The 26,119-nt window shown below is 37.0% G+C and overlaps 1 protein-coding gene and 1 pseudogene across 1 annotated transcript; one reads left to right on the top strand and one right to left on the bottom strand.

Moving 5' to 3' along the window:
* LOC118044413 (GDSL esterase/lipase At1g29660-like) overlaps positions 1-805 on the bottom strand; it is a 7,265-nt pseudogene extending 6,460 nt beyond the window's left edge.
* Positions 806-3,194: 2,389 nt separating this feature from the next.
* Positions 3,195-8,561, top strand: LOC118037886 (GDSL esterase/lipase At5g45670-like). The gene is made up of 3 exons (XM_073406392.1): positions 3,195-3,458; positions 8,164-8,288; positions 8,409-8,561. Exons 1-3 carry the CDS (start codon positions 3,206-3,208, stop codon positions 8,559-8,561), a joined length of 531 nt encoding a protein of 176 aa, XP_073262493.1. The 5' UTR covers positions 3,195-3,205.
* Positions 8,562-26,119: the final 17,558 nt, after the last annotated feature.

Below are 26,119 nucleotides of genomic sequence, written 5' to 3'. Positions count from 1 at the left end.
GGTTTAATTAATTAAATTGAGCAAGGTTCAATTTGATTCAATGACTCTTCAAGAGCGGAACGGAACATGTAGAATGAAACCGGAACGTTTCGGGCAGAATTTAGCCGAAAAATCCGGAACGGACCGAGATTTAAAATGAGATGAAATTTGTTCCGTTTTTTGAATTGATATAGAATGTTTCGGCCATTCCGAACAGAACGGAATAAAATTGACAACCTTGGTTAGATGTTGTTTAATGACCTCATAAATCTAAACTTCTACTCTAGAAAAGTTGAGGCTTGTGAAATAAAAGGGGAGTGGTCTATGCGAATTAAAAATGCATGCCTTTCAAATATTAATTAGAGTGATATCCTTTCATGTTTTTCAGTCATGCTATGCTATGTTTATTAAACTTAAACTATTAAGACTGAATTCAATAAATATACTTTATTATATAATAAAAATGACAAAAATTTAATTAATTTTTTTTTTATTAAAGCTAAATTATTGATGATAAAATTTTAATTAAATTGATATCATGTTTCAAAAAATATGATATTATATATTATTTTTATCAACAAAGATGTTTAAAAATGTGTTATATTATATATATATAAAAAATTGATGTTATATTAATTCATTATTTTTTATTTAATTTGTATGATAATTGCCTAATCTTTTTCATTTTCTGGAACGTTTTTCATACCAATGATCTGAAATTGAGCACACAAGGTGCTTTTCTTCGAACGGCTCTTACACCTCCACCACATGCCTGCAAGTCCGCAGTAATTATGGTAGCCGAAGATTTAAAACCGAATTGCTTCATTATGCCCAAGAATCCAAAATAATTCAATCATATACTATTTTTCTTACTGCCAACAGTCCTTTCGGTTTCAGCCTTATAGTATATTCAATTATCAAATTAAATTGATCGTCCTTGAAATAATACGATCAGTCCATTCGTATATGATAACAAAACTCAATTTTCTAAACCCTTATTTAAATGACATAATCTTCTAGATTTGGAGTAAAAGGGCTAATTCAGTATCACAAAATAATTTTTTTCCAATAGAAAATAAAAAAGTTTCACTACCATGCAGAGATATCAACTACTTCAGAAAAGCCACCCATCTTTTACATCATAACCCTCGGTAAAATTATTGTCATCTAACATAGTAGTTATCGCCATCACACATTAAATTAATGGCAAACTAGTAAGTTATTTGTCTTTAGATCTACATCATTTTAAAAAAATAAAACAATGCCTCTTTTATAATTAGGTTTTTAACACATATTATTGACATCTAAAACTAATTTGTTTTTTCAAAAAATTACTTTATTGTTTTCTATAAATTTCTTGTGTCAATTATTTAAGATAAAAAACAAAAAGAAGTTAAGCATTTAATTTCAAAATTTTATGTATATAGTATTATTGGCATACTATTTAAAAAAAATGATATGATTTTAGAGATGTATTTAATAGAAAATCGAAACATTTATGAGAAAATTTTAAATTAAAATAAGTTTTTTTTATTTTTTAGAATTAGTAACCTATCTCTTAAAATAAAAAAGAAGGGTTAAAAATATGCATTAAATAGTGATAGCAATGATTGAAAAATATGTGGGGTACAATCAGTGGCGGAGACAGTAGGATTGGCAAGAGCCCCGGTCTTTGCAGGAAAATGTTTTTTTTTCCAACCCCTTCCTTAATAATATTTATAGTTTTAGTAGTGAAACAAGGCCTTTCTAAAATAATTCATCTAATTTGATCCCTTTTAATTTTATTTTCTTGCTCTGTTCTTGGGCACAATAATGATTAAATTTTTTTAATTATTAATTACACCTCTCTCAACAACTATCTCAAAACATGAGAACTCTAAAAAAAGAAAACCGGAGTTCGACCACCATGCTATATTTATGAAAAATTTCTTCTTATGTGGCATACTATGCATGTATGGTGTGTTTCATGAGGGCCTTGACGCCTTATAAGTGATTGATAAACACCACTTATAATTATGCCCATACAGCTAATGAATAAAGTTTCTCTTAAAGAAATAATAACAAAAATATCAAATTCCATGCCCTTTTTCCTTTGTATTGATCGCTTTATATTTTATATTTTTAGTTTTTTTGAATTATGATTTTTGTTGTGATCTTACAAGATATTGTGAAAATTAAGGTTTGTAAAAAGCTAAACGGCATAATACTGCACGTGCCCTCTTATTTAGATCCAGTTTCAAAACACAATGCAAATCATATTAACTAAAATTTTAAATATTTTTTTTATTTAAAATAATTTTTATATGTTTTTAGATTATTTTGATATAAGTGACAATGTTTGGAATTTCTATTACGTTAATTACCATATGAAAGAATGAAGATTGCAGAATGAAGTTTCTCTAAGAAATTATTTTCACAAAAATAATAAAGAATGGCAATCATTATTGAGAATGTCGAGTTACCTCTCATAACGCCTCTCTATCTATTCCTTAATTATGTTCTTACCACCCTCACCTTCATAGGATATATTGTCTTGAAGCTAAGACTTGGCGAAGTTTATGTTTACATGAAGGGGGGTAAGTTATGGAAAATATTTTAAAAATGTGGGACATCCTCTGTATACCTTGTTTCATAATTTTATTTTATTTTTTCATATGAAATCAACTCTGTCCCTTCATTCCTTCTCTCTAATGGTTCGCATATTTTAAGACTTGAAGGGCTAATGGATTATAGGGTAGTTGAAGGGTTAGTGTGGAAGTTATATTTCAAGTAAATTTAAAGACCTATGTTTCTCTTTAACTCCATGTAATTTCACCCTCATGATTGACCAAAATTGAAGAGTCATGAGCTCATGCAATGAATTAGCGCAACAAAATACTTCTCTTTTATGGTTCTTTAAAAAATTAAAAAACAATTTATTTAAGAACAACTGTCTTCGTGGTGTCATTCTTATACTTTTCGTTCACGAATCAATATTTGTTAGGTGTAGGTTTCCGTTTCTAAAAGTACTGGTGCCTAAGTACAAGTTACTTTGCTTTATGGAAATTAATGTCTTTGTGTGTGGGTTGCGTGACTATGATGTTCGCAACACAAGAAGCACCAGATAGCTAGATCTCCACTCTATAAATAGACCTGGTTCGTTCTACTTCAAACCACTCTTCCCTGGCTACGCACTTCTTCCTTCTATATTTATTGTATATGTTTCCTTTTTTCATTTTACTTGTCAATGGAAAGTGGGCTGAAGGCATTGTGGGTGCTGTCCTCGGTGTTGTTGGTGTCAAACTGGCAACACTGGACTTATGGAAAGGTCGTACCTCAAGTTCCTTGCTACTTCGTCTTTGGAGATTCTCTCTTTGATAACAAAAACAATAACTACCTTGACAAATCAGCTAAAGTTAATTACCTTCCTTATGGGATAGACTTTGACACTGGGGCTTCAGGAAAGTGCATCAATGGTCTCAACATAGCTGACACCATTGGTCTGCTATTTTCTCTCCTATCTTATAATACAAAATATAGTGTTTTAGTTTTCTTTAACATATAAAGTTGAGAATAATGGAATGTGTTGGGTTATGCCTTAGCCAACCTTCCTATTTATATAGAGGCGGCAGAACACTGTTGTAAATATAATGATTACAACATCCTATATTAATTTTCTATTCTGATAGATACATGATTAACTGTAATGATTATAACATCCTATATTAATTTCCTATTCTATAATATGCCCCCTCAAGCTAAGTGGGGGATCAACCCGAAGCTTGAACCGAAAAGCAGTAAAGGATGCAACAGGAAGCAGTTTAGTGAAGATATCGGCAAGTTGATCCCGAGAGGGAACAAAACGAATCTGAATTTCTTTCTTGCCAACACGGTCACGGACAAAGTGATAATCTGGACTGGTGAAGGTAAGATATTGAAGAGCACCCATGATTTGACGTAATCGTGTAGGATCAGAGAATGAATGATCCGATAATAAAATGACTTTCGAAGGGGAGACTGGAGTATCAACTGGTTTGCAGGAAATCATATCAGCTCGGGTGAGGATGTCAAGAATATATATATATATATGTTGACACAACATTAAACCTATACTGGTAGACTGAATTTCAATACCCAGAAAGTAGTGAACAACACCTAAGTCATGAAGCTTGAACTCAGAGCTGAGTAACTGTATAAGGTGATGGAGCATAGCAGAGTTACTACTCGTGAGTAGAATATCATCAACATACACCAGGAGATAAAAGATATTAGTACCATCAGGTAATATAAACAGGAAGGTGTCAACCTTGGAAGCTCGGAAACCGATGGAGAGCAAAAAATCACTTAGACTAGTGTACCATACTCTCGGTGCTTGTTTCAAACCATACAATGATTTGTGCAATCTGCACACATGAGATGGAAGAGAAGAGTCAACAAAACCTGGAGGTTGTTTCATGTAGACCTCTTCAGTAAGAACACCATTGAGGAAGGCAATATAAATACCAAACTGACGAATCTTTCAATTTCACGAAACGGCGATACAGAAAACCAATCGGATAGTGGCCTACTTAATAATTGGACTGAAGGTTTCAGAATAATCAATACCTTCCTACTGGGTAAAACCTCTAGCAACAAGGTGCGCTTTATAACACTCAATACTACCATCAACACGACGTTTGATCTGATATACCAATCTACTGCCAACAACGTTCATCGAAGGATAAAATGGAACAAGTGCAATTTTCGCATAAAGCGGCGATCTTATCACACATAGCATTATGCCAAACTGCATACCGGTCAGCATCAGAGAATGCAAAAGGCTCCAAAGAGGGAGAATACAGTACCCGTGTGGAGGTAGAAGTAGCGGCAGTGGAAGCAACCACATTAGCTGTCTTCGGCTGCCGCGGTCTAAGAGTCATAGGATGTCTGCTGTGTGCTGGTGGAGACGCAGGGGAAGACGGTTGTAGCGAGGAGACCTGTGGCAGCTGATAAGAAGACAAATCAACCATAAGTTGCAGACCAGCGGGAGAGGATGATAAAAAAGCTCAGCCTTAAGCACAGGACTGTCAGCAAAGGAGGGGCTGGAAGCAGAGACTAAAGTTGCAAGAGTACTGGCTAGGGAGGGCGAAGCAGAGGAGGGACTAGAAAGTGCCCCAAGACCATGAGGAGAGAGACCAATTGACGATCTGAACCTGCATCATAAGGGTTAGATAAACAAGCATGGGATGATGGCCAAGGGATGGGTGGAGGCTATTGTCGGGTGGCTGTTTGGACTGGTAGAACGAAGTGTTGTGGGTTGTTTGGGTGGTTGGTGAAAGTGGGTGGCGGTGGGTGGTTTAGCAAACAAATATGGTGAGATGCAATGTCAAGACATCGATAACCAAGATGCGAGGAACTATATCCAAAAAACACACATGGAGAGGAATGAAAATTCAATTTATGATTATTACATGGACGTAAAAAAGAAAAACAGAGACACCCAAAGGTTCGTAAAAAATGATAATCAGGAGACCATTGAAATAAACAATCAAATGGAGAGAGATGAGCAAGAATAGGAGTAGGCATGCGATTTATAAGATAAACAGAGGTTTCAAAAGCATAATTCCAGAATCGAAAAGGTGTTTTACATTGCCCTAAAAGAGTAAGACCTGTTTCCACAATATGCCTATGACGACGCTCTACTGTTCCATTTTGTTCATGAGTATGGGGACAAATTAGACAATAATGAATACCAATGGTTTGAAAAAATATGGATAGTTTTCGGTATTCACCGCCTCAATCGGTTTGAACAGATTTTATTTTTAATGAAAATTGACGTTTGATAACAGTCTGAAATTGATGAAAAATAGAGTAAATATTAGACTTGGCAACAAGAGGATAATACCATACATATTTAGTATAAGCATAAACAAATATAACAAAATAACGATAGCCATCTGAAGAAAAAAGAGGAGCAGGGCCCTATACATCACTAAAAATTAATTAAAATAGAGTAGAAGTTTTGTGACCCGTAGGTCCTAAAGACAAACACTATGATTTTCCTAAAGGACAACTTTGACATTGAAAATTAAGACATTTGTTGTTACAAATGATCTTCTTTTTCAAGATTAACAATTGAAAAATACGTGAAGTAAGATGACCTAGTCGACAATGCCATAAATCGGTAGAGGCAGAAGTGCAGGGAGACCAATAGGCTGGAGGAACTGACGTGACGAAAGACTTGGTCAGGGCATAGAGACCATCTTTACTTTGACTTGAGAGAAGGACTTCATAGGTGTTGAAATCCTTGACATAAAACACACGAGGGTGAAATTCAAAATAAACATTATTATCAAGACAATTTCTAAACAGAGAGCAGAGGTTTCGTGATTGCAGGAACATGAAGAACATTAGATAAGGTGAAAGAACGATGTGGTGTATATATTTTTGTATGACCAAGATGAGATATAGGAAGGCCCTTACCATCACCAACATGCAAATTATCATTACTAAGATACGGTTCTGAAGCGATTAAGGTGGCAAGATCAGGTGTGACGTGTTGATTGGCACCGATATCTGGAAACTAATCAACAGAACTGGTTGAGGAGAGATTGCGCTGCACCAGATTGGCAGTAGGTTGTTGGCCATAACCTCGCTACTGGAATTGAGGACAATGGGGAGCTGTATGGCCAAAATTATGACACAGTTAGCAGCGTGGATTCTGCCCCCTATTGCGTTGCCAAGAGCCCTGCCTATTGTCACCAAAGAAGGAGTTTTGAAAGCTGCGGTGATCAGGTTTGCAGCCAGCAAATCAGTTGCCTCTACTATTGGACTGGTTAGGACACTAGCCACCATTGAAGCGGCCCCTGCTGCGGCCATAATTGCCAAAAGTCTGGCGTTGCGCAACAAGAGCAGAAGATGGAATGCTGGGTGTGGGCAGCAGAGGACATGTATGGCAGCAGAAGATTTGTGAAGAAATTCATGTGTGAGGAGATGGCTGTGAAGATCTGCATATGATAAAGGTTCAACCTTGGTAATAAGACTGGTAACTAAGTCTTTAAACTCTCCCCGAAGACCACGAAACACATATAAATTGAAATCTTCAAACGAAACTAGCCGACCAGCAGTGATCAATTCATCAAATAAGGCCTTCGCTTTTTGCATAAATTGAATTACTAATTCATCACCCTGTCGAAGATCCTGAAGAGAGCTGTGAAGTTGCATAATACGAGAGTTGGAGGTGGAAGCGAGAGCTCACTCAAGAGTGCCCCAAGCCGAACAAGAACTTTAACAGCCAACAACAAGATGCAAAACTTCCATAGATAGGGAGGAAAGAAAAGCACTTAGAATGAGTTGGTCCTGTTGTTTCCAGGTTTGAAAAAATGGATTTACCTGAAGAGAGATACCATCATAGGCAAGAACATATGTTGGAGCCATCAACAAAATCAAAAACTCCTTGGCCTAGGAGATAAGGCAACATCTGCATACGCCAATATAAATAATTGGTGTTTGTTAATTTGAGGGAGATGACTTGATGAGTGTGAGAAAGAGAGATAATGCTTGCAGTAGTAGAGGCAGTAAAGGCAGCAAACGTGGGCTGCAAGAGGAGGCGTTCACCAGCCATGGCAGAGGAGGCGCTACAAGAGAAGAGGGTTGCATTGCCGGAGAAGAAGAAAGCTAGATTGTTGGTGCTACAGAATTTTAAGATGTATGTAGCGGCTGTTCGACTGAAGAAGGGAGGCTGGGAGGCTATGAGAAAAGTAGGTTTAATTTTTTTTAGGGTTTCGTGGCTCTGATACCAAATTAAGAATAATGGAATGTGTTGGGTTGTGCCTTAACCAACCTTCCTATTTACATAGAGGCAGCAGAACACTGCAGTAACTGTAATGATTACAACATCCTATATTAACTTCCTGTTCTGATAGATACATGAGTAATTGTAATGATTACAACATCCTATATTAATTTCCTATTCTATAATATATAAAATAAGTATGTTCTAACTAGATAGTTGTGATCGTTTTATTAAATTACAATTAGAAATCTTGCTAAGTCTGGTACTAATGTTTTTGTTGCTGAAATTTACATAATTTATTAGAAGAAGGATGATTAGGTTTGTTCTTTTGTTTCTTGTATACCTTGAAACATAAATTTACGACGGTCTGAACATAACCGAGTTTAGTAATGTGGGCAGTTATGATCTTAATTATTATTCTTTTGTTTCAGCTGAGCAATTAGGTTTCGACAGTTACATTACGGATTTTGGTGTCAGAGGTTGCACTAATTTTCTAGATGGTGTAAATTATGGATCTAATGGAGCTGGCATCCTTGATTCTACTGGCTCTCTTGCGGTGATTACTGATCATATGCCTCTCATAACTAAAACCTTGTATTATTCCGTATGAATTTTGCGTAATCTTGTTTGCTTGGGCAACGCTAACTATTCATATGTTTCTTTTGAGTATGTGAAGGGAGAACTATTTACAATGAATGCTCAGTTATTTAATCACAATATCACGGTTTCACGAATTTCCAAGATCTTGGGAAGCGAGGAAGTTGCTAGGAAGTACTTGAGCCAATGCATCTATGTGTCTGATATGGGCCTGTCACGAACAGAAGAGTAAGAAGGCACAACCAAGCAAGGAGGAAACTGAAACAGGATTTTGGAATTTAAATAAATGGAACCAAACGGCTGCGTTTTGTGCAGCTTCATTTTATATTTCAGTAGGCCAGCTGGCACAGCCACGTTAGTGATGCCACGCTGGCATTTACAATATTGTCTTTAAATTCCCTAATCATTGTAACAGAAGGTGTGGAAAAAGTATAACAGAATTCTAGATTCTATCCTCTGTCTCTCTCTCTTTCTCTCAACACGTCCTGAACGTGTAAACCTTCTTCTCCCTTCTCTAACTTCCTTCCCCCTTCGTTCTTCCCTTGCTTAATTCAAGGCTTCTTGTTAACCTGTAGCAAATTGGTATCAGAGCCCTCATCTTTGGACTCAACAAATGGCACCAGAAACTAGATCCCAAGATGTAAGAAGAATGGATGATTCTTTGGAAGCTGCTAATCAAAGAGTCAATGGAATAGAAGTCAAGTTACACACTCAGTCAGATGACCTAGCCCAGCTGAAAGCCATGATGAAAGAAATGGCCAATCAACAAATCTCTATTAAACAAACCCTGCAAACCTTGGCAGGAGAAGCAAGTTCCTCCCAGCATGTTCGAATGCCCCAACACCCTGCTCCGACCAGCAACCTAGATTGGACAGGAGAAGGACCACCTACCTACAGGTCACGCAGACCCCGGCGAGATTTCCCTTCTTTTGAAGGAGAAGAAGTGCATAAGTGGTTGTACAAATGCAACCAGTATTTCGACTTAGAAGAAATTCCTGAGACTGACAAACTGAAACTAGCTTCATATTATTTGGATGGCTTGGCACTTTACTGGCATCAGAATTATACCAGAAACCTAGAAGGACATGAGGTTACCTGGGCAGAATATGTGGATGCATTGTGCTGTCGATTTGGAGGTCAAAAGGACCCTTTAGAAGAGCTCACCGAGCACAAGCAGGAAGGAGACTTGGAAGGTTATATCAGGGACTTTGATATGCTATGGAATAGAGCACAAATCTCAGAGAAGCAGGCCTTGGTGTTCTTTCTAGGAGGCTTGGAGGTAGAAATCAAGAACCTAGTAAAAATGTTTGAGCCAAAATCACTCAAACAAGCTTACAACCTAGCTAGGTTGCACAACAATACCCTCACCTACCGAAAAATAACCCCTCATTACCCAAAACAACATAGTCAGGCAAGTTCCAACTCACAGCCTGCAAAATTTATATATCCTGCCAACACTTACAAGACTAACCCCAGCCACTCCCTCAATCCTTCAAAACCTTCCCCACAAGCCTTGCTGCCTACTCCTACCAACCCACTCTTCAACAATAATAATGTGTACCCTAACCACAAACCTGCCCGACCTATCAGAACCAAAGAAATGGATGAAAGGAGAGCCAAGGGCCTATGCTTTTGGTGTGATGATAAGTTCGTACCTGGGCATAGGTGCAGAAACCGCAAGCTATATTCTCTCTGTATAGTAGAGGATGATGGAGATAATTCATCAGAAGAAGAGGAAACAATGGAGGCAAGGAATACAGAAACTCTCACCCCTCATCTATCTCTCCAAGCAATCCATGGCACAGCAGGATGTCAAACCATCAAGGTATGGGGAAAGATAGACAAATGTCCCATCTTAATCTTGATTGATTCGGGTAGTACTCACAACTTCATCCATGCTGATCTGAGGGACAAACTCGAATGCCCCACGACAACCATAAAGCCTATGGTGGTTGAGGCAGCTAATGGTGGCACCATGTCTTGCACTTCAGTATGTAAGAACCTGCAGTGGAAGATGCAAGGAGTTCAGTTCCAGGCAGACATATATGTTATGAAGTTACAAAACTATGATATGATTCTGGGAATCCAATGGTTGAAGTTGCTAGGAAATGTATTGTCCAACTATGAAGAAAGATGGGTATCCTTTTGGTGGCAGAACAGAGAAGTAACTTTAAGAGGAGAGAATCCTAGAATTGTTCAATCTATACACCTAGAGGAACTAAATGGACTGCTTAGCACTGAAACTTTATTATCTGAAGTCAGGCTTTGCAGCTTGAGAGTGGTGGGAAAGGCTGATTTGGTAAACCCTGCTCAGGGAATACCACATGCTGGGGAAGACAGTAAGGACTCACCATTACAGACTCTACTAGCAGCCTACCAGCATATTTTTTGTGATCCACGAGGGTTGCCCCCAGCTAGGAGACATGATCATAAAATACCCCTGAAGGATGAGAGCCAGGCTGTCAATTTGAGATCCTACAGATACTCAGGATTACAAAAGGATACTCTAGAGACTCTAGTGGCTGAAATGCTGGTGGCAGGCATAATGCAGCCCAGCAACAGTCCCTTTGCCTCTCCAGTGGTGCTTGTGAAAAAGAAGGATCAGACTTGGCGATTTTGTGTTGATTTTAGAGCCCTCAACAAGATCACTATCAAAGATAAGTACCCTATTCCTATAATAGATGAACTGCTAGAAGAACTAGAAGGGGCTGCCATTTTTTCGAAAATTGATCTAAGGGCAGGTTACCACCAGATTCGCATGGTCTCAGAAGATGTTTTTAAAACAGCCTTTAGAACACATAATGGCCACTATGAGTTCCTAGTCATGCCCTTTGGCTTATCTAATGCACCGGCCACCTTCCAAAGTTTAATGAATGATATTTTTCGAGATCATTTAAGGAAGTTTATTTTGGTTTTCTTTGATGATATATTAGTTTACAGTAAAACCATGGCTGACCACTTACAACACCTTAGATTGGTATTTGAATTGCTATGTACCCATCAATTAGTAGCCAAGGAGAGTAAGTGTGTGTTTGGGACAAGACAGATGGAATACTTGGGACATGTAATCACCAAAGATGGAGTAGCAACAGACCCACACAAGGTTACTGCTATCTTGCAATGGCCCATACCTTCAACCATCAAACAACTTAGAAGTTTCCTAGGCTTAACAGGGTATTATAGAAAGTTTGTGCAAGGTTATGGAACTATTTGCAGACCACTTACTCAATTACTACAAAAAGACTCCTTTAAATGGACAAACACAACCACCTTGGCCTTCAAACAGCTCCAAGCCGCAATGTCCCAACCCCCTGTGCTAGCCTTGCCTAATTTTGACAAAACATTTGTAGTAGAAACCGATGCTTCAGGAGTGGGAATAGGGGGGGTACTGATGCAAGAAGGACACCCCATTGCATTTGTAAGCAAAGCCTTAGGTCCTAGACAACTAGCCCTGTCCACTTATGAGAGGGAGTTGCTGGCCATTGTTTTTGCTGTTACAAAATGGAAGCACTACCTATGGGGCAGAAGGTTTCTCATCAGGACAGACCACTCCAGCCTCAAATTCCTGCTAGACCAGAAGACTACACATGTTGCCCAACAGGTATGGCTAACTAAGCTATTGGGTTTTGATTATGAGATTGAATATAGAAGGGGTAAAGACAATCTAGCTGCAGACGCCCTCTCCAGAATTTCTCATAATGAGTTGGGTGCATTAACCCTTTCTTCCATTTCCACCTCTCTCATGGAAGACATTAAGAAGACTTGGGAAACTGATCACAACCTGAGACAGCTTATAGCAGACCTCACCAAGGATGCTAGCTCACACTCCAACTATTCATGGGTTAATAACACTCTTATTCGAAAGGGGAAGGTGGTAGTGGGACAAGCACCGGACCTACATCATCAACTTATCAAACTCTATCATGACTCTGCAGTAGGGGGGCATTCAGGAGCTACGGTTACTTCAAAAAAATTGGGGCAGGTGTTCTACTGGAAGAAGCTCCAAAGGCTGGTGAGGCAATACGTCAGGGAATGTCCAGTTTGTCAACAGAATAAGGGGGAAAATGTCAAGCCTCCAGGTCTACTGCAACCATTACCAGTACCACATGCTCCTTTTATAGATATTAGCATGGATTTTATTGATGGACTGCCAAAATCAGAAGGGAAGGAAGTTATTTTTGTGGTGGTCGACAGGTTTAGTAAGTATGCCCATCTTATGGCCCTCACCCACCCCTACTCTGCCATTACAGTAGCCAAGGTATTTATGGAAAATGTGTATAAATTGCATGGGATGCCAGCAACAATTGTGAGTGACAGAGACAGCATTTTTCTCAGCCAGTTTTGGAAGGAGTTATTCAAACAGCAGGGGGTCAATTTGCAATACTCTACAGCCTATCATCCACAGTCTGATGGACAGACAGAAGTGGTCAATAAATGCATCGAGGGCTACCTAAGATGCATGACAGGAACCATCCCTGCACAATGGGAACGCTGGCTGAGCTCCTGTGAATGGTGGTACAATACCAACTACCACTCCTCTACTAAGAAGACACCCTACGAGATCTTATATGGAATGGGGCCTCCAGTTCACATTCCCTATACGCCTAAGGATTCACCAGTGGAGGCTGTGGACCAGTATTTAACCCAAAGGGAAGACATGTTCAAGCTCATCAGGGGCAATTTATTGCAAGCACAAAACCGCATGACACAACAAGCCAACAAGAAAAGAAGCGAAAGGATGTTTTCTGAGGGTGACTTAGTCTATCTGAAACTACAACCGTATCGACAGAAATCAGTTCACAAGCGACCCTCTTACAAATTATCAGCTAAGTATTATGGCCCCTATACAATCATCAAGAAAATTGGAACAGTGGCATATAAACTACAATTACCTGCTACTGCCGTGATCCACCCCGTCTTTCACGTATCCCAATTAAAGAAGCATGTAGGCAACCATGTTGTGCAGTCCGATTTCCCCATTGTCTCAGCAAAACCCCTGCTACAGCCACAGAAAATTGTTGAGAGACGAATGGTCAAAAAAGGAAATACGGCATCAACTCAGTTTTTGATTCTATGGAAAAACTTACCTTTGACAGAAGCAACCTGGGAGGATGCTGAGGAGTTTGGGTGGCGATTCCCTCAATTCCACCTTGAGGACAAGGTTGATTTCATGGACGGGGCATTGTCACGAACAGAAGAGTAAGAAGGCACAACCAAGCAAGGAGGAAACTGAAACAGGATTTTGGAATTTAAATAAATGGAACCAAACGGCTGCGTTTTGTGCAGCTTCATTTTATATTTCAGTAGGCCAGCTGGCACAGCCACGTTAGTGATGCCACGCTGGCATTTACAATATTGTCTTTAAATTCCCTAATCATTGTAACAGAAGGTGTGGAAAAAGTATAACAGAATTCTAGATTCTATCCTCTGTCTCTCTCTCTTTCTCTCAACACGTCCTGAACGTGTAAACCTTCTTCTCCCTTCTCTAACTTCCTTCCCCCTTCGTTCTTCCCTTGCTTAATTCAAGGCTTCTTGTTAACCTGTAGCAGGGCCATAACGACTACCTCAACAATTATTTCTTGGACGACTACAATAGCAGCAAGCTACATACTCCTGAAGAATTTGCTCAACTTCTCATTGAAAATTATGAAACTCAGCTGGAGGTTAGCCCTAATTAATGTCTCTTGTAAAAGAACAATTAATGTTTGACGTGAATGGAAACAAACAAAGACGTGAGTGGAAACAATAATTAGCCCTACTTAATCTCTACTTAATGTCACTTCATTCCGTTTTTTTTTTTCCTTGCTGCCAGAAATTGTATTGCTCAGGAGCAAGAAAGATAGCTGTGTTCGGACTTATTCGGGTAGGATGTATGCCGCACAAAATACAAAACCATCCCGATGACGTAGATGCATCTTCTTCATGTGTAGAAAAGTTCAACAGTGATGTTCACATTTTCAACGACAAGCTAGCTTCCAACACTGCTACATAAACTTAATGAAAAGCATGCTGATGCTGTGTTTACCTACATAAACTCTTATGAAATTGATTCTGATGATCAGCCAAATACAGGTACGAATCCCCTCTCTCCCTCTCCCTCTCCCTCTCCCTCTCTCTCTCTCTCTCTCTCTCTCTCTCGGTTTAAGACGACTTTTTTGTTACGCCTCTGATACCAATATTACTTTTTCTTGCTTGCAGGTTTTACATATACCCGTGAGAGCTGTTGTGAGGTAGCATCTGGTTCAGTCCCATGTGCATCTCTCTCCGTCCCATGTAGCAACAGGAGTGACCATGTGTACTGGGATGGAGAAGATGATTGTCCAATAAGTTCTTAGAGAATAAAATATTGTGACTGTAAGAGCAATGGAAAGACATATCCACTGTCTTTTTATAGCCTTTCACAATATAATTCCAATAAAATTTGCCTTTAGGCATTAGTCCCAAGAAGCAATAATAATGAATAAATCATTTGGATATCATACTTAGAACCCGTTTGGTAACGTGGCAGCGTCCACGTTTCCAGCGTTTCGTTGCATCAACCTGTTTGGTTCAACTGCAACCACCATTTTATAACTCCATGGGGCCCACATAAATTGAGTTTCAAACGCAGGGTAAACAAAAGCATGTGAGGGCTGCTTTTTACCGTTGCTGTTGTTCAGAAAACGTAGCAAACTTTAACAAAAAATTAATTTCACACCAAAAAATTAATTTCACCCTATCTGCCCTCAACTACACACCATTGTCTCCCCTCTTCTGCAATATTCGTCCCTGAGCTCCCGATCCACAGCTACCCTCTTCTCAAAAAATTAGTTCTCCTCCTCGCCACAAAACACACCCACACACTCGTTCTCAAGACAAAAGGTAAAAGAGAGACAGAGAGATAAGGAGAGAGTTGGGCTTCTTCCTCATCATCTCTCTTGGCTGCGAGGGAGAGAGATAGTTTACTGCTGTTGTAAACAAGGTTAGACATCACTTAATCCTGCTTTCAGTTGATTGATTGTGATGCGTCGTCCATTCTCTAACAAAGACACGAATTGGTTGTTAGCCGACTGTAAATCAAGCCCATCTGCCACCGATCTGCTGTCATGAGGAACTCATCTCGCGTTTGAAGAAGACATGCACTGACCCAGGTAATTTTATTCCCACTTGACCTAAAAAAATTTTTAGATCATTTTGTATCATCTTAAACTAACTGTTTTCCCTAACAAAAATTATCTCTTCCTGTGACTTTTATTTGCAGAACCAACGAGATCATCAAAATATTATCTTCCTGGAAAGCTGAAGCAGAAGCATCTTACGAAGCTCATTCTCGGTTGCACACGAAATTACCAGGTTAGTTGCTCTGTATCGGTTCAACAATTACTGTATCTGTCTCATTGGAAATTTTGCATGTGATTGTGGTTCTGCGTTGTGTTAAATTTTGACATGTGAATATTTGCTTACACTTTTATGCATACATAGGCACAAATACATTTGATATCCTGTTGGTTTTGATGTGGGTTTTTTTTTAAATGGAGCTACCCGGTCATTATCTTCATTGTCTCTGCTAAAATTCAATTTTAATCTCTTCTGTCATGCATTACTGTATTTTTCTCCAGGTTTTTGTTTGTTTTTTCAAATTACTTGTGTTACAACATGTGTCATGTTTCTAAACTAATATATATTGTCAAAATTAACATAAGGATCTATTTTTTATTAACAAAAAAATAGTTTTAGGTACTCAAATTAAAAAATAAATTCATGGATTAAGTTTAGTTTGGCTCAAATTCAGTATATATATATATATTTTTTAATTTAGCCAACTTACTATTTTAGATTCCATTATTGAGGAGTTATAGTCTCTTTTGCTGTAGTTTTAGACTAAAAACCGAGTTGACTATTTATTGAATCTCTTATCACTATTTTTTTTGTTTTCTTGTCACCAAACACAATTGAGATACAGTCTTATCTGTTGTTAGTTAGATTTCCTTCCGAATTGAATTTGTTTTGAAGCTGAAATTCAATTCTATTTTTGATGCAACCAAGTGCTCTTACTGGCAGTTGCAGTCCCTGAGTGCCTCAATGCTTTGCTTCTATGGATCATACACATAGATTTCAAGTATTATCTTGTGTGTTCTCTGCAATTAGCATTACTAGAATGATTATTTATGTTCAACATAGTTTTCACTGGGCATGACCTAAAAAGTGTGTAGATTATGATATCTTATTGTAAAGCACAACTAGTTCAATTATACTTCCTCTGCATCCAGCATTAAGAATTTGGAGGTATGCTTTATGGTTACAATTCATTTGCACTATCTCCACAAATACATTAATTTCATGAGTTTGAGTGTTTTTTTTTATTATTATTAATATGTCAAGTACATGTAGAATTTAGAAGTAATCATCTTCAACTTTGATACAATTATTGTAGTTCTGTACTGAATAAAGCTCTTACTATCAAGTCATAATCCAAAATACAATAGGAAGGAAAGTTTTGGTTTATTGCTCCACAGAAACCTGTCTCTTTTGCTTGTCCCTTCTACTTTTGGTCTCTTTAAGTCATAGCTACTTACGATTTATTTTTATCCTCAATTTTAAAGGAAATGCCTTTTTTATTAGAGGAATTTACACTTTGTATTGATGGTGTCTGAACTGGTGGTGAAAACAGTTTAATTTGTTAGTAAAAGAGGCTGCAACTTTCAGGATGAAGGCAACCCTGTTTTTGTTCCCATTTCTTTTAGTTTAATCAAAATGATCTATTTTCTTTTTATAGCTCATGCATATCATACGAGCTGTGGTAATTTTGTCATTAACATTTTATTTAGATTTCATACATGAGTCTCATGTCCAAAATCTGTCATTTTGGATGACAAGGTTTGACATAATTAGGGATGTAGGGATCAATTGTAGACTCACCTCATCCTCTTATATGTACACAAATTAGGAAAAAACGAGAACATGGACGATTCTCAATCACAAGATAAGGCTTGTTGGACTAGAGAGATGTTGCATGCTTTTTGTGACATATGTATTAAAGCAATTGAGCAAGGTATGCGACCCAACACCCATTTCGACAAAGCTGGGTGGAAGTTTGTTATGAATAGCTTTAAGGATCAAACTGGCCATGCATTAACGAAAGCACAATTAAAGAATAAGTGGGACGGAATTAAAAAAGATTGGAGAATATGGAAAAGGTTGATTTCCGAAACAGGAGTAGGATGGAGTGCTGAACTTGGAACAATTGCAGCTCCTGATGAATGGTGGAAAGCTAAAAACCAGGTCTGTTTTTTTCTGTATTTTTACAGCTTTTCTTTACTATTTGGTTGCATGCTTTCACATAATTTTTTATGCATTTTTTCATTCATTGTCCCGTGTTGTAGGAGATACGCGGGGCAAGAAAGTTTAGGCATGCTGGGATCGATCCAGCTTTGTGTTGTAAATATGATATCATGTTTACAAACACTGTTGCAACCGGTCAGTATGCTTGGGCTCCATCGCAGGGTCTGAATTCTGATGAAGATGGTGGCGGTCAAATGCACACTAACGCAATGAATGATGACCCTCATCTTCATGAAGGTAGTGGAGATTCTGAGGAGGGTAGTCTTCCCAATTTCGTTGCCGATGTGGAGAATATGGTGGCTGGTGTGACTTTTGCCAATAGCACAAGCAATCCCACCGGTAGTAGTGGGAAAAGAAAAGGTGTGCAACAAAGTTCTACACAAAATGAGAAAAAAAAAGGAGTGTCGGAAGGGGATCGCAATTATTTACTCGATTAGATAAGTTAGTGGATAGTGTTTCTACCAAGAGTGAATGCACGTCAAGTGTTTTGGATAAAAAAGGTTGTAGCATAGAAGAGGTGATGAAGGAGTTTCACTCCATTTAGGAAGTGGTGTTCGGTAGTGAGTTGTATTGTTTTGCAACTGAGTTTTTTATGGTTAGAAGTAGGAGGGAAATGTGGGCAACAATTGGTGATATGGACCGAAAATTTCAGTGGCTGAAATTAATGTTCGATCGAAGGGCAAACTACCGACCTTCAAGTAAGTTTACATTTCATACATGGAAAACTTACATTAATGTGTGTTATTGTGTGTTGTATGTTGCAGCAATGAAATTTTGTTTTGTGTCAAAAAAATTTCAATGTTTATGTGTTTTTTCACAGGTTAAAGTGCAGCTCAAATTTGAGGTTCATGAGGTGTTGCTACGGCTGTAGAATTGGAAAATGGGTTATGCAAACGGTTCTGCCTTTGCTGTTTTTCCCAGGTTTCGTAACTTGTAACGTATCATATGTTGAACACTTTTTATGTATTTGTAGTTGTCGGCTGTTTGTTATGTTTGAGAAATTATTAACAGCTATTGTTGTTCCTTTTAGAAGCTGTTATTGTAGGTTTAATAGTCTACTTTCAATGCTGGATAAATCTGTTTTCAGTTGGCTTTTTTCAGCCTTGAATTTTATATTGTAACGTAATGGATTGCATTGTGTTTTATGTGTTGAATGGCTGCTGATTGGTTGAATGTATGTTGAGTTGAAAGGCAGCTGAATGGTTGCACTATAGTTCCTTGCATGACTGTTTGAAAGTTGGTTGAATGGGAGTTGGTACCTTTGAATGGTTGGGGATGGTAAAAATGTTTGCTGCTGGTTTGGCAGCAGTAAATATATGTTGGTGTGTGTGTTTCTATTTAAGATGCATTAGAATTCCTTTGCATTTTCATTGGCTGGACACAAAATTTGCAAGCATTTCCAACGTGTATTGAGGGCTGTTTCAGGAGGTTTTGTTGCTGTTTTTACACTGCAACGTGAAGTGCATTGACTTTAGAAGGTTGGTTGTTAATTTTATGGATGCTTTTTAGTTAATAATGCTTTATATTTATGTTTTGTTAGCAGAATGTTGGTGTAAACAATTGTATGGCTGCTGCTCTTGCAATTAAACAAGTGTATTTATGGTTTTTTTTCAACTGACAGCAGCCCCTTCTCTTTATGGTTGCTGTTATTGTCAATTAAATAAGTGCATTTATGGTTTTTGAGCTTGCTTGTGCATGTACTTGAGAAAAGCCTTAAGTTTTTTTTCATGCATGTGCATGTTAATGTGCAGTTCAAGTGGTAAAAAGTGCTTTGATATTAAGGGTTGAGTCATTGAGAGTAGGCAGTTCTGAAGCCTCTTTGGAAAGATTATACACATGCGCAATGTGCTCTTGTCTGCTAGTGCATTTCCCTACTGTTTTTGGGTCTTTTTATAATGCAGAATCGGCAACATTTTTTTCACATAACAAGCTTATCTAATTTCTGGCCAAGTCATGGATAATTAAGTTGTAATATGAAAATGGAAAATATTGCATTAACATAAAGAGAAAGTCATAGCTTATAAGAAAGTAGCTGAAGACTCTTCTTATATAAGTAATGTTTTAATCTCAACTCTTATAAGTTTTTCCACCACAAAGTCACAATAAATCTATTGTTTTTTCCTTAAACTAATTGACATTTCATATAATAAGTCTTAGGTTTTATAAATATCCTTGTTTGAACTTTGAAAGGGAAAGTCATAGCTTGATGATAAAACTAGATGGAGTAAGTCTAGGAAACTAAAAATTGTTTTCTACGTTTTACACCTTACTACCAATTCGGGATTGCATGGCATTTCAAATCAGAACCAAGTTCTCTGAATGCATACTACTCTAAAAGAACACCGTGATAGGATACAAGGGATATGAATATAGGCCCTATATAGTGCAGGTCTTAATTATATAAAAAGGGATTCTAATGTTTTTGCATCAACTGTTCTGAAAAGTTAGCTAATTTCTGCTATCAATTGAAAAGATATTCTATATTCTTCATATATTAATTGAAAAAATTTGATATTACCCTGGCGGTGATAATCGTGTACATTACAATTATTGTTGTGTTAAAAAATAGTGGATGCGTTACGTATACGTTAAAGATGCTCGATCTGTACCGCTTGATCGAACATAGATGTTTTATGTTAAGACTGTCATGAACGACAAAAAAATTCAAAATAATTTAGTCAATGAACATTTATTTTGTATCGGTACGATGCAGGTTAAAAATTGATTAAATTTTTTTTTTGTAGATATGGATGTGAACTGGTTTAATGCGCTGTTTGATGAACATTATGAAAATGTTATGAATAATGTTGGTCGGCATGTGTCCGATGGGTTTGCTGGTACAAGTTCTGTAAGTGGATTTGGAGGAAGTTTCAGTGATGGTTATGGAAACTACAATAGTGAGGTTCAGGATGATGACATAAATCAACAGGATGACGATGACAGTGGAGAATTATTTTGGCGTAGAGAGTGTGATCGCAAAAAATTAGTCATCTGCACTGCAGGAGCAATGGCTTTATATCACGAAACGTATATTTATAAAGAGCCATGTATGAATTCATATAACACTGGCATGCGATGGTTGATGAAAATTCTAAATGGTCATTGGATACGTTGTGTGAACATGTTTCGGATGGATTCTGACACATTAAAAAGTTTGGCTTTGGAGTTGGAAACGATGTATGGGTTGGAACCGTCTAGACGGATGAGTGTTATTGAGAAATTAGGCATGTTTGTCTACACTTTAGCTCTAGGAGCGTCGAATAGGGAAGTGCAGGAGCGTTTTCAGCATTCAGGTGAAACTGTTTCAAGAAATTTCAATGCGGTGCTTCGTTCTGTGTGCTTGCTTGCAACGCATATAATAAGACCAGTTGATCCAGAATTCACAACAACTCCATTGGAAATTGCAATGAATCCGAGATACATGCCCTATTTCAAGGTAAGCAATATTGTGTACAAGTAGTTGAATATTTCAAAAGCTTATAATCAAATATTTACGTGCAATTAAATTGATTCGGCAATACACTTTATGTTTTTGTAGAATTGCATTGGAGCGATTGATGGAATACATGTACGTGCATGTGTTTCACAAGAAAATCAAATACCATTCATTGGTAGAAAAGGTATACCGACGCAAAATGTAATGGCAACATGTAGCTTTGACATGCAATTTACATTTGTTTGGGCTGGGTGGGAAGGTAGTGCTCATGATACAAGAATATTTTATGAGGCGATTGGAAATACAAACATACAATTTCCGAGGCCACCAGAAGGTAGATTTTCTTTAAAAAAATATGTTTGTTCTGCTGTTCTAATTTTTTTTTATGAAGTTTTTTTGTAAGTGGGAAAAAATTCTGACATCTATGCAGGGAAGTATTATCTTGTTGATTCGGGATATCCGAATGAGTACGGTTACTTGGGTCCATATAGAGGGGAAAGATATCATCTTCCAGAATTTCGTCGACGAGGACAACCCCGAAGTCGAGAGGAACTATTTAACCGAGTCCATTCATCATTACGATGTGTGATCGAACGTACATTTGAAGTTTGGAAGAAAAGATGGCGAATCTTGCAAACCATGCCTGAGTTTCCTTACGAATCACAGGTTAAAATTGTTGTCGCATCAATGGCGCTGCACAACTATATTCGACGGAAGTCGAGCCAAGATGTTGCATTCAACAACTTTGATAACCACCCTGATTTCGTTCCTCAAGATATTTTTCCCGATGTCGTTCCACAATCACAAACGAGTTCACACCAGAGGGCGTCGGGTATGGATGATATTCGTGATGGCATTGCAAATTGTTTGATGGGGCAATAATATGTAATTGTAATAACAAAGCAAACTTTGATTATTTAGCCGGTATTTATGTGCAAACAATATTTTATTTCCTCTTAACAAAAAAACTTATTTTATTTATGTCATTTTTAGTCATTTTAGTTCCAAAAGCAACCGCAACCACAATTTAACCAAACATCTTTTTAACCACAATAAAGTCAAACCACAACTTTAACCAAACACTCAAATTATATACACAAACCACAGAAAAAGCACTTTTTTCAAAAATCATTTTTTTCCAACCGCAACCACAACAATTCCAGCAAAAACAAACACTCTCTTAAACTCCATTCATAGAAGGATTTATTCTTAAAGTATAGAAGTCGATTTGGAGATACTCTTGCCCTTAAAATTGAAAGAAGGATGCATACGTAGTTGCATAAACCAAAACAACTTCATTTTTATATTTATATCTGTGAAATCTCGTATGTGGTCATGATAGGTTTAAAGATCATGGCTTCTGCTGCTAGCTTTAATTAATGTCTCTACAAATTCCTATACTGATAACACAAAATCAAGGTCTCCAACTTGATGTGAAGTCTATCTCAACAAATTTCTAAACTGATCGTGTGCTGCATGACTTTGATATATTTTAAGCCCTTCTTAACTCCTTTTCCTCATGATTTTTTTTAAAAAAACTATACTTGATTATACAGGGAGTGAGACGAGAGGAATTAAATCCTAACACAAATTAATATCCAAGTGTATAAATTAAAACTTCTTTTTTTATTATTTAATTTAGAACTCTTTTAGCTTTATTTATTATGTTAATATTATTATATAAACAACCAAACCAAAGAGAGTTGAGATATTCAGTATTGATTGAGTGATAAAAAATAAAATTTGTTTTCTTATAGTAAAGAATATTTTATTTTTTTATAAAATTCTATATATATCTATATATATATGATTGCTATATTTTTTTTGTTTTTTTTGTTTGCGTCAAATTCTTACCATTATGGGATATAATATATTTTGGAGGCGCAAAATAAAACTATACCATGATAAACATGAATTTTTAAATAGTAATTTACCAAAAAAAATTACTCCACTATGATACTATATGTAACGTATCAATTTTTTTTTTTAATGATTATCTAATATTAATTAATTACTTAATAAAATGGGAAAAAATAGCCAGCAAGGAAGTGGCTTAAAATTTCATTTCCCTATTTCCTTCTCTATGTACATGATTTAAAGTATCGGATTTATAAGCCATACTTATACAGTAGATTTGCATTAAACTCACTGCATAACCTCCATGGCCGGTTATCTGGATCCCTTTCAAACCAATGAACGTATTTGCTGAATATAACTCCAAATATAATCTACTTGCTGAAAGTTTGCGCTAGAGATGCTTATCTCCAAATTAAGTTCTTTTGATTGCAATAACTTTCACCTTATTTAAGTTGAGAATAATTAGGAGGCTTAACTTATTGGTTAGCCAATCCTTTCTATTAATATATATAAAGGGCAATATACAATAAGAATGGTGAGAATTACTACACAAGAGTATGATTACAATATTTCCTATATAGGTATATTTTATAATATGCCCCCTCAAGCTGAAGGTGGAGGTTCAACTCGAAACTTGAAACAAAATATAATAAATGAGGTAGTAGGACACCACTAGAAATTCTCTTAATACCAACAGACTTACCAACGTAAAACTTCTATCAGTAATTTGCGGTCACCATTACTGACGACATTTTGTTCGTATGTCATTTCATCATTAAATACCGATCGACATAGTCTGCCAGTATATACCGACGGAAGGACTGATGGAATATTCAGTTTTAAAAGAAAGGGCGGTTTGCTAATGTGGAAGTTGTTGCGGGTGATGTTACCAATAGAATCAACGAGGGATTCAAAACGGCAACTCCGTACGGTGACGTGACTGATTCATCATTTGAATTGCTGATGGAATCACCGAGAGATTCAAACTAGAATCTGACGTGACCTATTTACCGTCAGAATGGCCGATGGACTCATCGACGCAAGTATTCTGTCGGTGAAGCAGTCAGCAAAAGGTAATATATGACCACTCTGCTGACCCTCTCCTCCTTTATTTCTCCTTCTTTTCCCCCATCCCAACTCTCCCCTATTACAAACAACCAGCCCCCCCCCCAAAAAAAAAAAAACAATTCTCCCTATTCTCAACACAGCAAGTCATATTTCTTAAAGTTTTGTGGTCACAACATCCGTGTTCTGATTTACTGAGGGATTTTATCAGTTTTTTTATGTAATTCTATCTTTTTAAATTTTAACATTTAAATGTCAATTTTATTGTTTTTTTAGTATATGTATATGTTTATATGAATGTATAATTTTATACTTGTTATGGTTTGTTTTAGATTTTATAAAATTGTATTTGTTTGTAAATTATTGAAATTTTATTGAATTACCGAATTACATGTGTTGTTTTGAAATAATTAATAATTTATTTAACAGGTCCGTTGTAATTTTTATCAACGGTATTTCGGAGTTGTAATTTCTGTAAATTTATATGTATTAATTTGTATGGACATTGATAATTAATGATAATGAATATTTAATATTTATGAGAAGTTGTAATTAGTTTGTTGGATAATCTCAAGGTAAGCTAATATTTTTGCAAATTTATTTACCTAACATATACATGTTATCATCATAATTTTATAGAGGTTCAATAGAAGTCATGGAAGTATTGAGATTCACCACAAGAATTATGAAGGATGGATTATTGTAACGGGATTCAAGGTTTTATTAATTTCGCAACATCTATTCCCAGAAATTTTACTTGAGACGGTATTAGGTGTTCATGCAAGAAGTGTCAAAATAAAAGGTATCTGTATCCAGATGTTGTAATGATGCATCTTCTACACAAAGGGTTTATGGAGAATTACCGGTGTTGGTATGCACACAAAGAAGTATTTGTTTGTAATAAGAGAATGGGAGAAAGGGTGGTTAGGTCAACTTCTAGTGCTAGCAACGTGCATGAAGCGGAAAATGACAACACTAATCCTTATGGAGAATTGAGACGATATTAGGTGTCCATGCAAGAAGTGTCAAAATAAAAGGTATCTGTATCCAGATGTTGTAATGATGCATCTTCTACACAAAGGGTTTATGGAGAATTACCGGTGTTGGTATGCACACAGAGAAGTATTTGTTCGTAATAAGAGAATGGGAGAAAGGGTGGTTAGGTCAACTTCTAGTGCTAGCAACGTGCATGAAGTGGAAAATGACAACACTAATCCTTACAGGAATATGGTTATAGATGTAATGAGAACGAATCAAGGTAATGTCAGCCAATGTCTAATCATAGAAAAAGAACCTAATGTAGATGCAGCTAGGTATTTTTATTTGTTGAAAGATTCTAACGAACCATTATGGGATGGTTGCACGAACCACAGTAAATTATCGGTCATATCACATGTGTTCACCATCAAGTCAGATCATGGGTTGAGTGAGGCTGGGTATGAAAAAATTATTGAATGGGCGAGAAGCATTTTACTTGACAGGAACAGGTTGAAAGAGAACTTTTATGCTGCGAAGTCCATGATGAAACCCCTCGATTTAGGATACCAGAAAATTAACATGTGCCCTAACTTTTGCTTGTTATATTACCTTGAAAATTCTGAGCTGACCGAGTACATGACATGTGGGCATTCCCGTTACAAACCTAGAACTGGTAGGGAAAAGACTTTAATGGCATTTAAAAAACTTAGATAATTCTCAATCACACCTAGACTGCAGAGGTTATTCATGTCACCAAGGATTGTTGAGCATATGACATGGCACTAATCACATGATGTGGTTGATGGAATGATGGTGCATCCTTCTAACATCGAAGCGTGGAAACACTTTAACAATGTGCATCCTCACTTTTTAGTTGAATCAAGGAACGTGCGTCTTAGGTTGTGTACAGATGGATTTAACCTATTCGAGTCATTTGCTGCTCCTTATTCTTGTTGGTCGTTCATGGATGTACAGACGAAGACACTGGGGTGCGAGATGAAGTCTTTCAAGTTAGTAAGTTGGTTGAACCATATCAAGTTGCTCTTTTGATTGACTTAGAAGAAAATTTAAATTTTCGTGTTTTCAATAATAGTCTTGTTGATGTTGACATAGAGGAGTTGAATGTTGTATTG

Source organism: Populus alba, chromosome 18, assembly GCF_005239225.2.
Source record: "Populus alba chromosome 18, ASM523922v2, whole genome shotgun sequence".
Classification (NCBI taxonomy): domain Eukaryota; kingdom Viridiplantae; phylum Streptophyta; class Magnoliopsida; order Malpighiales; family Salicaceae; genus Populus; species Populus alba.
This window is presented reverse-complemented; position numbering and strand designations above follow the sequence as displayed.

Bases quoted from the DNA above. Each gene is read 5' to 3' on its own strand.
- LOC118037886 (XM_073406392.1), top strand. From the start codon at position 3,206: ATGGAAAGTGGGCTGAAGGCATTGTGGGTGCTGTCCTCGGTGTTGTTG. The intron at 3,459-8,163 runs GTCTGCTATTTT...CTTTTGTTTCAG, and splicing joins CAACATAGCTGACACCATTG to CTGAGCAATTAGGTTTCGAC. The intron at 8,289-8,408 runs GTGATTACTGAT...GAGTATGTGAAG, and splicing joins ATTCTACTGGCTCTCTTGCG to GGAGAACTATTTACAATGAA.